At 43.0% G+C, this 14,525-nt stretch overlaps 1 protein-coding gene across 1 annotated transcript in view; it reads left to right on the top strand.

Moving 5' to 3' along the window:
- Positions 1 to 3,733, top strand: part of LOC126161417 (uncharacterized) — a 28,295-nt gene extending 24,562 nt beyond the window's left edge. Inside the window, exon 2 of the mRNA XM_049917212.1 lies at positions 2,059 to 3,733. Coding sequence (XP_049773169.1) covers positions 2,059 to 3,203 — 1,145 coding nt within the window. The 3' untranslated portion in view covers positions 3,204 to 3,733. The remainder of the gene's footprint in view (positions 1 to 2,058) is intronic.
- The last annotated feature ends 10,792 nt before the right edge of the window (positions 3,734 to 14,525 follow it).

The raw sequence follows: 14,525 nt of genomic DNA, 5'->3' as shown, positions 1-14,525 counted from the left end.
CGCGTCTTTAGCACGCCATCTTTGTGGTGTAGCAATTTTAATGGCCAGTAGTGTATTTTACCAGAAACGCTACAATTGAAATTATAACAGTGAAATAGTGAAAACAGGTTCGACGGACAATAGCTGCCCTCTATGGGTACATGATTCTGTTACGCGAGTCACAAGAGCAGTTATCGGTAACCAAGGCGGCGGTCATGTGATGTATTTCGCTGACATGGAACAGAAAATGTGTAGAGCGCATGGTGCATCAGTTTGATACAGTTGTCCGAAAAAGATGCAGACCGTACGCGATGAATCGCCATAAAATGTTGAAATGGCCGTATGGGCCGCGACATCGAAACGAAAGATCATCCATCAATGTTGGCCAATACCACCATGGAAGCACTGAAGTTGGTAACTAAAAATGTTTAGACAGCCCTTTCACTCTTTAATTAGACTCTAATTGGAGAGCATGGTTGACGACGATCTAAAACTGATCGAGAGAGGTCACCATTTTTAAATAAAAGTGTATATGCGATCGGGACTGGCTTTTAATTTTTATTAAATATTGCTAGTATTCGAGAATTCTTCTGATATCTTGCACAAAATAACATGCAGGTTAGCAATTTTATTGCCCCACGTTCGGTGGCAATGATTAAGTGTCGTCAGTAATCAAGGAAGCTGAGAGAGCAGAAGATTGTGAGATTAAGAAATTGATAAGCGATTGTAACACATTGTTTACATGATAATAATATGTATTATTATACTTTTGTTACATAAAATTACTAATCTCAGGGCCGATTTGAGCGGTTGTGGACACAACACAGTTATTTAGGGGAAGGGGCAGGGGGAACTGAATCATGTCGCCATTCTTCAAGGTCGCTCGTCGTGTGGTGACGTCGGGAGCAGAAGATGGGTCGTAGCGGCGGCATCGAGGCGGCAGCCCATGCTCGGGTACGGTATCCGCGTTGTTGCTGTGTGTTGCCGTAACCGGAACACAGGTATCGCGGTGACGGGAGGCAGATCTAAACAATGGGTGAGGAGCTGCCCCGCGCTGCCTCCGGTATTGTCCTCTACCGTTCTCACCACTCTCTAAGCTCACCGGCACCTTGGATTTTTCTTCCTCTCATTGGAAAACTAAATCAGCACTGCCTCCCAATGACTAAACGCTGTTCCATAAAGACGCTTCCAATGCAGGTTCGGAATTTTGTATCTGATGTGAAGTGGTGTGTGACACAGGAATTGGAATCAATCTCACTTTTTCCCTGTCAGGCTGTTCCCTGCGTTGGTCACATGTTGTTCCGATATTTGTCTCTATTCCTTAGTTGCCACACAACACTTCTTTGTAACGGCTGTATCTGCATGAGGCATGGATAGCCTCATGTTCGTACTTCGTCTAAGAATCTGCTGTTCTTTAATTTCACATGCCTCGATCTGCGAATCCTTAGCAATTTGTATCTGCGCTCCACATCATTGTCTGCAGGAACCTCTCAATTATCAGCGCGTTCTGCATTTTCTGTCAGGTTCTTCACAATGCGCCCTTTCTTAAGCGAGGCTGGGGCATCCACCGAGCTATCCCCTGCGTGTGTGCAGAAGGCGCCTCTGGCGCTTACTCTATGGGGTTCGAATTTCCCTCACACTGGACTGCTGGCGCTGTGAGTCGGTGAACGTGGCCACCAGCGTGCGTCTCACAAGTGACTGAACGTCGCTGCAATTTCGAATTACGATTACGAAACTAACAAAGCAGTTTCATCGTATAGTCGTCCTACTAAAGTACAACTTCGATATTTGATATCCTTCCTGGTTTACAACTTTGGTGGCCAGCTGTGTCTTACATTCTTTTTGACATCTTAGTGTACTTGATTCTCTCTTGTGTAGGTTAACCTGTTTTGTGATTTTAGATGAAACAACAGCAAACACTTGCTCTGACTTTGTTACAAATCTGAAGTAAACGAATTTGAAACAGCGAACTAGAGTGTGCAAATAATTTCACAGTATTCAGTATTGTAATCTTTTTGCAGCGTGTTGTGAATCTAAGTTATCAGTGCAGTTAGAATGACATTTCTATTCAAATTTCAGGCTGCTCGGTGGACGTGAACAGATCCAAGATGCCCTCTCCACAGCCGCTGCTGCTGAAGCCCGGCGGAAGCAAAGACGTGCACGGCTTCGTCACGCCGGACTCCTCGGGGGTGATCTCGCTCAGCCAGAACCAGCAGATCATCGTCGCGTGTCCCGGCAACATCATCCAGGTCACGAAACAGCCGCAAGCGACAGCCTCCTGTGTCTCCGGCTCCACTTTTTCCATCAATGGGAAGTCTTACAGCTTCACTGATCTCGCATGCAAGTCCAAGCCGAAGCCGTCGGAGCGGATTCCGGCCCAATCGTGCGGGAGCAGAGGCCAGTACCAGGTGGTCCAGCTGGGCTTCCAGGTCGGCTCCGACTTCTACACGCTCATCGACGCCTGCTTCGACAATCGCTCCTACAGCACGGTGTACGACCACTTCACGATGGTCGCCGAAATAGGGGGCAAACAGAACTATTCCAGCAGGCCCAAAAAATGGTTACGTGGCACCTTCTTCAGCAACATTGACATGGAGTATTATTACAACAGAACCACCCAAGTCAACACGGTCGGCAGGCTGCTGGGGGACCCTAAGCTCGGGTCAAAGTACATTTCTCAAAACACCGACTACTTCCTTTCCAGAGGACACCTCACTGCTAACGCTGATTTCAGTCTCATCGCGCAGAGGTACGTCACGTTCTTCTACATGAACTCTGCGCCGCAGTGGCAAACCTTCAACGGTGGCAACTGGCAAACCATGGAGGACAATGTACGTTCCTATGCTGCGAGTAACGGAACCAAGCTGGAAATCTACACGGGTACGCACGGCATCACAACACTGCGCAGCAAGACGAATAACGAGAAGGAGTTGTTTCTTTGTATTGACGGCGGCAACTACATCCCAGTGCCGAAGCTCTTCTGGAAGATTGTCTATAAGGCGGTTACTAAGGCAGCTGTAGTGTTCCTGGGTGTAAACAACCCGCACATTGAGAAACCTGGCTCTGACTACTACATCTGCAAAAACGTATGCCCCAATATCACCTGGATAGAATGGGAGGCCAATAACCAAACGATGGGCTATTCGTACTGCTGCGAATATGCAGACTTCACGAAATCTGTGGCCGACGCACCCAACCTCACAGTTACCTCTCTGCTTACGTAATGGTCTCAACTGGAAGGCAGTTCGAATTATCTTCAAAAACCGCATGGAAGTCACATCAAACGAAAATCGCATTCAAAACGTCTACGGAATCCAACAAGGAATGTAAATACATCTGCAGCTCTTTATTTCGGTTAGTTCACAGTCTTTGAACTTTGGTGATATCCATATTTTAATTGTAGCGTCTTTGAGCCTTCTTTGAAGACATAAGCCTAAAGTTAAGAGATAATTGTGGCTTTTGATTTACACATTCCGCCTCTCACTCTGAAGTTTATTTCTACCAGTTTCAGTAAACCTGTCCAGTACGAATAATTTTGTTCCATTTGTGACACGCTTATTTTAGAGTAAGTTTTATTTTTAGCTGACAGCATGGGAATGCTAGACTTTATGTTTATATGATATACGAAACAGCAAATTCCACAGTTTTATCCGATTTTACGTCTTAGTTGCATAATTATAGGTCAAGGTTAGAGTGGAAAAAACAAGATGAATGTAAATAACAGCAAAATCCGATGTAACGTATTTCTTAACCTAAACATAATCTGTATGTATGCATTTCAGAAAAATAAAAGAAAAAAATCCACTGAGGATGCCACAATTGTCGTGAAACATATTTTTGTGTAAAAAACCATATTTTGTGTACTTTCAGAAAGGCGGACCCATCTTTAATTCATTCTTACTTCCTGCAAGTACGGAAATTGAGCTCAAAACTACAATATGAATGAAAATATATGCATATTTTAACATTTAATTTTACATCATCGTGTTATACAAAGTACTCTTATTAGATGTCAGTCCTTGAGATTAAGTGTTTCTCCTGCGTATTGAAGTAATTGTACAGCGACTGGGTAAGAGCAAATTGAGTGGCATTTGAGTCTGAATTTCCCATTTACTCCCTCTCTTAGGGAAAACGGTCGCAGGAAGACAGATTACGCGAGAATGTGCTGTAGATAGAACAGGAAACAAAGAATGTGATTTTATCCCTGGAATTATTAAGCGAACAAGACCTCTTGAGTAGGAGAGTTGTCGTAGTATTGTGAGATGTTGATGCGCTTCGTATTTCTCCGAATTTTGTGTATTTTACTCTTATGAAGCAGAAACACGTGTACATGTTACTGGTGGAAGTCATCCGGAAAGTCAACATCGATTACATACCCTGTATCATCCTGTATGTCGAATTTAGTCAATGGGCCGTCGACCATTTCTTTCTACTTACTTAGGCGTCATATTCCACAATAGTCCGCTAATACTCCCTCCCATATAGTTAGGTCTATGATACGAAACGTCGACCTAGCGTATTCAATAGTCTCTCTCTCTCTCTCTCTGTGTCTCTCTCTCTCTCTCTCTCTCTCTCTCTCTCTGTGTGTGTGTGTGTGTGTGTGTGTGTGTGTGTGTGTGTGTGCATGTTTAAGTGGTAATATTATTGCAGCAGCACATCTAAAGCGAATGTTTCATTGTATTTTACAATAACATTTGCACAAAGATTTGAAAACTTGTCTAATATTCGTTCATATATTGTTCAGGAACATTTCAGGAGTTACTGTAATTGAACATTTGACGTATTGATGGTAATATAAATGTTTTCGTTTTACTGAAGGCTATACCTTGTCACTGTCACTATTCACATTTCTTTCTGTACTTTTTTCGTAACTTCAATGCCCCATGCCAAACATCAGTTTGGTTTTCATATCCTTTTATGGTTTTCTTCTTCCTTTCTTTCCAAGAATCTTATCGTCGAAAATATTTAAATTGGCTGCAATGCCTTACACTTAAATGTGCCCAAAAAGGGACAATTTTCTTCCTCCGGTGATTTGGAGGTGATTTTTCTGTGTACTTTTTGCTTTTAATAACATTTAATTTATCTTCGTTATCATCCAATAGTTTTGGTTATCCTCCTCCATAAACAAATTTTCTTGGCTTCCAGACGTTTTACATCATCTGTTAAAAGTTTTCAGCTTTGGTAGCTGCACAGTATCCTACTCTAGATTTAGGTTTCCAAAAATTCTTTCTTTAGGTAAAATCTTCAATTTCGACCCCTGTCTTAAGATATTATTGAAGACCAGTCTCGCTTTCTGTTATAAAAGGGGAGATTTCTTGCGAGTTGTCTTAATAAACGGGACTATTGCTTGAATTTTTTTCGGGCTACTATTAGAAGTCCATTGCCAATAGACAGATAACGATAGAGGCGTGCAAGAGAGGGGGACTGTTATCAAAATACCAAATACACGGCCTCCCCCTACCATTGCGCATTCCCCACGTACCGTTTCCCCGTATTTCCTTCCCTGCTGGCGGGAATCAACGAAGCTGTCAGCCTATTGCTGTCATCTCTATTAACAATTGATTACTAAATCGCCGTAAATTTAAGGTTGCAGAAGTGTATAAAACAGGACATTTTGTATATCATTTGGCATTTGTACTATTTGAGATCTAATAATTAAAGTTATCTAAGGCATAAAGCATAAATTCTGAATTCTTGTGATAAAAATGAAGTTGCAAACTTGACGATGGTTTAGTACTAATGCAACATTTTCTCCTCTTTGTTTTTCTAGTTTTAAAACTGCTTTCGTTCTTAAAAGTCTCAATTGCATATTTACTTCCTTAATGGCGGAAGCCACGAACCTGGACGCCTATCTCACCTTCTGAGAACTCTCTACCGGTTCTCGGACTTTCTGTCTATAAATGTTGCGTTCCTTGGCCAGCACACGTACGTTTTTGAAATCTGCATCTTGGCAGCAACTCTCGTGATGTTCCACAACCGCGGATTTCACAAATTTGTTTCAACAGCTCGTGGCGTTGGCGCTGTTTAGTGCATACTTTTACTCTCATTCCAGTTGCGCCTATGCATGAATTATACGTTTTGATGGAGCTGTTTTAAATAGAAAGGAGAGTTTGTCGGTGTTGCTATGGGTTTGCCTTTGTCGCCAAGAGCAATTGCCATTTTTATAGAACATTTTGAAAAACACGCAGTTTACAGTGCGTAACTCTACTACGTGAATAACACATTTGTTTGTTATGTGGTTAAACAGTAAACAGGAGCTTCATGGGTTCCACATTTTCTTATATGACGTTAATCCGAAAATCAGTTTCACCTCAGGTGTACGGATTGACATTGGTTTCCCGTTTCACCATATGTTGGTCTATAGATCTGGCAGTACTCTACGAATCAAAAATGTATGGAAAGCCAACAAATGCAAACTGGTATTTAGATTCCACCTCCAACCACCTTCCAGCTCCAGAAGCAAGTGGTGCTCAACACTATGCCTTTGCGTGCCTTTCGTACCAATGACAGCGACAACTTTGAATAAGAGGTGAATTTCTTAAAGGAGATGCTGCAGGGGAAAGGCTTTGATGTTTTGGGTACAGATATGATTTTCAAATGAAGTGGAATTGATTGTGGTAATTAGAAGGACGATGAACCGCCTTCTCACTTATTCAGGCTGCTGTTCTTTTCTAGAATTATGGACAGCATAAGCAGACCGTTTCGATAAAATGGCGAAAAGACTTCATTTATCAGTCAGAACAAAATAAGACTTTTTCCGACGCAAAGCGGACGCTACTGATCACATCGGCTTTGCGGGAATCTGTGAGGTGGCGTGTGGTATTAGCAACGTGTATATTGGCAACTTAGCCAGTGCCGATGGTTCACCAACAGTAGCTGGATATATTTCTCCCAATAATTCCGCTTCTTAACACGTCACTGGTCGCTGATAGTGTTGAGCTCATCCTGAACATCAGAACATTCTGCAGATGATCCCAGCAGACGGGTAGAAATGTCGTTTGTATAAGGAAAAACTGAGGAACATGAGATGGCCTAAGAGGATGTGACCTTCAGTGACAACAGCCACGAAAGCCAGCAGTCTTCCACAAAATTCTTTTTATTCTCTCTTTTAGAAATTCTGTTAAAATCTGTCAGCAAATGATCCTACAGCCGAAGCAGTTCCTCCCGTTTCTAAGGAGCAGCTGCTGCCATTAGTATTGATCTAAGTTACGTAGCAGAACTTGTTGATCGACTTTATTTTGTTTCGCCCAATAATAACATGTGTTGCTACTTGTTTTTCTTTCTTAACTGCAGTGATATCAGTGTTGCTAACATTAATCAGTAAAGGATACTCCTCCGAAATATTTGACAGGTTATTTATCGTTCTCCGCATGTTGTTTTCGGTGTTAGCAACTACTGCAATGCCACCCGCATAACTGATGCACTGTAGCTTGGTTATATTTACTCTTCTTCGTGATTCAGAAGTTTGTATTGTACTTAAAATAAATGAATCTGAGAATGTACGGCGATCGAGAACAACCTTACAGTTCGCCTCTCCTGATTTTTTGCTTTACTTATGCTTGCATAAGTTTCTATCGTTGTTGTTCGGTGCATGTATAAGTTTAATAGCACTCTCCTTTTCTGCGAATCCCTGTGTATATTTTTCATATCTTAGAAGAGCCTTTCCCACTGAATGTCATCATATGTTTTATCGAGACCAACACTTCTGTTTTATTGTATTTCACATTCTACTTCATCTCTTACGTAATCATAATTTACGTTCTTCCACGATGACTGCAAGCCGAAGCCTTCCAGGCACAGTACTTCTTTTGTCTGTCGTAGAGTGTTAAAACGTTTCTGTCCCCTGGCAATGCTCAGGGACCGCATATTCATAGATAGTCGATATTTGCTCTCACTGATCCACCGACACCAACATCAGCCAATTTCTTCAGCCAACGTAAACACGCTAATTATAAATATATCAGCCATTTACACTAATTTAAAAATGTAGCTCCAAGGATGTAATACTGACGGGTGCATGTAGCGTTCGGTATTATGTTGCTGGTAATATTGAGAGAAGATAAAACCTGATGCTGTCACATTATATCTTGCCTTCGAACAGTTCTATGCAGTTTCCGAACTTACCATTCCATCCACCGAATGGATCACCAGTTTCGTTTTGGGAGTCATCAGTCCCCTGAATGATTGATGATATCCGCCATGAATTTGTCTCTGTATCTCAGAGCAGCACTTGCAGTCTGAGTTCGCAATTATTTGTTGGATGTATTCCAGCCGCTCTTACCCTACAGTTCGTACCCTCTCAAGCTCGCTCTAGTGCCATGGAAATTATTCCATGATGTCGCCATCACCGTGTTCCTTATTGTTGTCAGCATTTTCCATGTGCTGCTCTTTTTTGTGGAAAACCTCCTCACCCTTACGATTCAACCATGTTATGTTATAACCATATGGTTCAAATGGCTCTGAGCACTATCGCACTTAACTGCTAAGGTCATCAGTCCCCTAGAACATAGAACTATTTAAACCTAACTAACCTAAGGACATCACAAACATCCATGCCGAGGCAGGATTCGAACTTGCGGCCGTAGCGGTCGCGCGGTTCCAGACTATAGCGCCTAGAACCGCTAGACCACTCCGGCCGGCGTTATAACCATACACTGTTTCATAAGTGATCGCACTTATGGCTGTGCAAAATGGCTTACAATTTGGCTTTGCAAATTAAAATAAAGCCTGAGAGTCAGTAATGTTACACAACACCCTTTCTTCACTTTCCGGCCAAATGTGCCTTACCAGTAGGATATTAGCCGTCCACTTCCAAACGGTGAGTCACTACACTTGCGTCACGAACAGCATAATAAATATTTTTTGAGTATTCTGTGCCAACTTTGCTTTATTTCACCCTTCATCGCTATAGTTGTTGCAGCATTCTCTGTTATAATTAATATTTTGCACTGAATGTTGTTTTCCATGAACGTTACTTCAATTTCATTACATCGGTCTGGATTTAGAATGAGCTTTAGAACGGCGAAAACTTCAAGAGAATTCAAAGAATATCTCTTACGAATCCCCAAATTCAAGATGTAAATTATTTCCTTAATTAATATAATTTGTGGAGAGAAAATAGTTTAGTGGTTCAAACGGCTCTGAGCACAATGGGACTTAACTTTTGAGGTCATAAGTCCCCTAGAACACAGAACTACTTAAACATTTTTAACCTAAGGACATCACACACATCCATGCCCGAGGCAGGATTCGAACCTGCGACCGTAGCGGTCGCGCGGTTCCACACTGTAGCGCCTAGCACCGCTCGGCAGAAACCACTGCAATTAAAATCTCTGAAATATTCATGACAGTATTACGCAATCTATTCGAATAAGGTAAGCGTAATATATATTTTACTGCAAGACAAACCTTCTATCGCGGGTTATTAACATATGCCCCCTCATTACATGTTTGGATGTTTTGCACCTGGATCCGAAAACTAATTATACTCAATACCTCGCAGCTTCATATCATCAACATCCTCAGACGCGAAGCTCAGGTGTTGGGACGTCTGAGACATCACCATTACTTACGATTAGATCACAAAACACCACAGCGTGTGCGCCTGAAGCCGCCCATGGTGGTGTTTGCCACGTAGTAAAACGGGGTTCCACGTCTTGCCTCAAGACGCTAGTGGCGCAATCGGCAACGGACTTAGAGAAAGTTGTTCGAATGCGATATATCACTTTTCTAGCTTTCACCAACAGACACGCTGCTTGTGTACTCGACTACAAGAAACCAAAATGAGTACGGTACAAATGCCATTCCTATGGGCCAGCAGTTTAAATATGATACGAACGTAAACTTTAGGCCACGCAGTCTATTACCACAACTTTGATTTGACACTCACAGTCGTTGACTTAGCCAACTCGCAAACAAACTACACTACTGGCCATTAAAATTGCTACACCACGAAGATGACGTGCTACAGGCGCGAAATTTATCCGACAGGAAGAAGATGCTGTGATATGCAAATGATTAGCTTTTCAGAGCATTCACACATGGTTGGCGCCGGTGCCGACACCTACAACGTGCTGACATGAGGAAAGTTTCCAACCGATTTCTCATACACAAACAGCAGTTGACCGGCGTTGCCTGGTGAAACGTGTTGTGATGCTTCGTGTAAGGAGGAGAAATGCGTACCATCACGTTTCCGACTTTGATAAAGGTCGGATTGTAGCCTATCGCGATTGCGGTTTATCGTATCGCGACATTGCTGCTCATGTTGGTAGAGATTCAATGACTGTTAGCAGAATATGGAATCGGTGGGTTCAGGAGGGTAATACGGAACGCCGTGCTGGAGCCCAACGGCCTCGTATCACTAGCAGTCGAGATGACAGGCATGTTATCCGCATGGCTGTGATGGATCGTGCAGCCACGTCTCGATCCCTGAGTCAACAGATGGGGACGTTTGCAAGACAACAACCATCTGCACGAACAGTTCGACGACGTTTGCAGCAGCATCACAGACAGGAGCGCCTGCGATGATGTACTCAACTACAAACCTGGGTGCACGAATGGCAAAACGTAATTTTGTCGAATGAATTCAGGTTCTGTTTACAGCATCATGATGGTCGCTTCCGTGTTTGGCGACATCGCGGTGAACGCACATTCGAAGCGTGTATTCGTCATCGCCATACTGGCGTATCACCCGGCGTGATGGAATGGGGTGCCATTGGTTACCCGTCTCGGTCACCTCTTGTTCGCATTGACGGCACTTTGAACAGTGGACGTTACATTTCAGGTGTTACGAGCCTTGGCTCTACCCTTCATTCTACCCCTGCGAAACCCTACAGTTCAGCAGGATAATGCACGACCGCATGTTGCAGGTCCTGTATGGGCCTTTCTGTATACAGAAAATGTTCGACTGCCGCCCTGGCCAGCACATTCTCCAGATCTCTCACCAACTGAAAACGTCTGGTCAATTGTAGCCGAGCAACTGTCTCGTCACAATACGCCAGTCACTACTCCTGATGAACTGTGGTGTCGTGTTGAAGCTGCATGGGCAGCTGTACCTTTACACCCCATCCAAGCTCTGTTTGACTCATTGCCCAGGCGCATCAAGGCCGTTATACGACCAGAGGTGATTGTTCTGGGTACTGATTTCTCAGGATCTACGTCCCCAACTTGCGTGAAAATGTAATCACATGTCAGTTCCAGTATAATATATTCCTCCAATGAATACCCGTTTACCATCTGCGTTTCTTCTTGGTGTAGCAAATTTAATGGCCAGTAGTGTATGATCAGTCAACCTCGAGCTCCGCTACAAACCAGTCTGTCATCACAACCGAATCGACCGATTTTAGCCGAACGCCAGTCGTCCTGTATTCCCTTTACCGACTCATCACTCTACTAAGGAGCAACGCCGTCGCCTTCTGGACCACGCGGGTATTTGATGGCCTACAAGGGGCGACCAGTCTCGCTGTTCAGCATTTCAGCTTCGAACATGAAGGCGGCCGCCTGTTGGAAAGTTGAAGCACGGTTCAAGCTTGATTACACGATCCGACTGCAAATCCGGTAAACATGCCAAAGGATGATGTGCTTCAGATGGCTCCTTGAAGAGAACTGATATTCGCCTGTTTTCCGGACGATTATCACGCGATCTCCATAGTCCGAACCGCTAAGCCTACGATGTCCATCGTCTCTGCTATCGGTGCCTATTCGTCCGTCTATGCAAAGACATTTAGTTTCATTCAAACCAGGAGTAGAAAAGGTATTGATACATGTTAACGCTAAAAACTCACTATTTTCTGTTACTAACAGACGTTTAGTGAAGCGTTATCTCTGACTGTAGCTCATAGGTTACAAATATCGTTGTTAATAGCATGCCGCCTTCAGCTATAACATTTAATTTTACTGCTTAAGTCGCTCTGACCACCAGAAAAGGTAAGAAGGGTGGTTGCTGACAGATGTAAAGTTATACATGCATATTCACACTACCTACATACAGAGCAAAGAATCGCTAAATGGTCACAGAGACACACATAACTCTCTTGGAAAAAGCTTATCACACACAAGCGCACCCACCCAATACTCTATGAAATTGTGGAACTACCGAAAGGCTGCACTTAAATTTCGGAAATCAAAAAATCTCAGCCATTTTGAAATACTATACTTAAATAACTCTGGATCGGCAGTTACAATAACAGTGAAACTCCTCGAACTTCATCTGCTGGAAAGCACTGACTATTCAAAAATACGACATACGGCATAGTTCGTCCTCCTGTGTCATGGCTAGAAGAGTGACATAATAAATATCACCAATTTCCTCTTCTAGGTATTTAAACCTCGACACCAACTATTTCTGAAGTATTCAGAAGAAGGTGAGGGAGGCATGGGGGGAGACAATGACCAGGCACAAATGCGGTAGTTATACGAACATAAGATATTCTTTCCATGTTCCGAACAGTAAACTACGCTCGCCTATCCCCTTATAAAACAAAAAGCTGCTACTATCTTTATGCGTAGCACATACCCATATAACCATGTTTCGTTACCTTCAACGGCCTTGTTTAGAAGTTCTGAATCGTCGTCGATTACATTCAGCAATTCCTGAGCAATTCCACGTGACGTCGTTTTTGCTCGAAATTCAACAATTGCGAAACAAACTTTGCCGCTACCGGATTCATGCCCAAAACATTCGAAAATATTGATTCGCATGAGCCAAAAGACAAGCAACCTCTCTCATGTCAGTGATTTTTTTCTTTACTTCTTGCACATCGGCCTCCAGAACGGTGGTAGTCTTCAACATCTTCTCACCCTCGTTAAAACGTTTATGCTACTCATAAACCCTTGTTATTATTCATTGTAGATTCGCCAAAAGCCACAATCTACATTTAGAAAGCGGTGCATCATTTTACTCCATTTTTCAAGCAAAATTTAGTGCAAATTCTTTGATCCAGCTTTTTTGAAAGTAAAAATTCACCGAGCATTCAAAAACGTGTATGACCTTTTAGACTGTCAGCAGTAAATTGAATATTTAAAACAGCGGATAATACAAATATGCATCAAGAAGTGTGTACCAACAAGACAAAGAAATAAAAATCTGATTTACAAAGCTCGCGAAATTAAAAAAAAATTCCCATTACTTTTTTATCAGATCTCGTAGGTCTTGTACAGATGTAGCCACAAACTTGGTACACAGATAGTGCTCACACTGCCATGTAATCGTGATGTGATTATTTTATTTCATTACCGAAGGATATCTTTCAGACCTCTGCAAAGAGAGTGACAATGTCAGTGGTGGGGTATTGGGGGTGTTGTCACATTTTGTTTAAGTTGGACACATTGAGGGGTAAGCAAACATTCAGGGGCAAATTATACCACTCCCTCTCCCCTTAGCCTATTGCGGTACTAATCTATTTATGGTCCCCTGGAGATAATCCATTCTTCTGAGAAAGGCCCCAGCCCTCCTTCTCCCCCTTCTCCCCCACCACCCATCTGGGAAAACGGACGTCGATTCTGGGACACTTTTCCTGTCACACTCTCCCTAGTGCAGTTCCACTTTCCCCCCTCTGGGAAATACCCAGCACTTATTTCTCTCCACACTTCCCCCTCCACTTCCAGGAGTCTTGTATTACTTTTGATATCAACAAAGTTGGTGTGTGTGTTGTCGACGTGATGATGTTTTGTTTGTGGGGCGCTCAACTGCGTGGTTATCAGCGCCCGTACAATTATCCAATCTTTGCTCAGTCCAATTTCGCCACTTTCCTGGATGATGATGAAATGATGAGGACAACACAAACACCCAGTCATCTCGAGGCAGGTGAAAATCCCTGACCCCGCCGGGAATCGAACCCGGGACAAACAAAGTTGGTGGGAAAATAGCTCAATTGCGGTACCTTCACTCTTACCTATCAGTGGATAGTGGTTCAGTTAGGTAAAAATCCTTTATTGTGTCAGTCCCCTCACCCCTCAGTTCCCCTCGCCTTTCTGGAAGTATTGACACAATTATTATTGATAAACTTTGCTGCCCTGCTTGTTACAACTCATTTACAAATTTGGTGTGAAACATCTCATCAAATTGATTGACTATTTTGCAGGAAAAAAAGTTAACTTAAAACACTCATCACCACTAAACACATCTGAGGGGAGGGAGGAGAGGGTGAAAAAAAGAAAGCCACACTCGCTTCATCAAGCACACTATCTGCCACCTTCAGGAGTGCCAGAACCACAGCTGCACTGGTAGGGAAGGTCCGGAGTTTGGCAACCATCTTTTCTCGCCTCTGAGCGCCACCGCTGTCAGTTCGGAGACATTCGAAATTGGCGTGAACGCAGCACTCCTTCATCCACTTGGCAGAAGGTGCTCACATACGATCAATTAAAAGAATCACATAGGACCCTGGTGCCTCAAATACCTACAGATCATGGTTCAATACAAGCTACCACAAGGGACAGAAAATACTTACTGCTTTAATTACAGATAGAAATTGGAAATTGTCGTGTAAAAAACCACTCATAAAAATAGATCACAATAAAACACACATGAGAATTATACTTACATTTTC

This window comes from Schistocerca cancellata, chromosome 1, assembly GCF_023864275.1.
Source record: "Schistocerca cancellata isolate TAMUIC-IGC-003103 chromosome 1, iqSchCanc2.1, whole genome shotgun sequence".
Lineage (NCBI taxonomy): Eukaryota > Metazoa > Arthropoda > Insecta > Orthoptera > Acrididae > Schistocerca > Schistocerca cancellata.
This window is presented reverse-complemented; position numbering and strand designations above follow the sequence as displayed.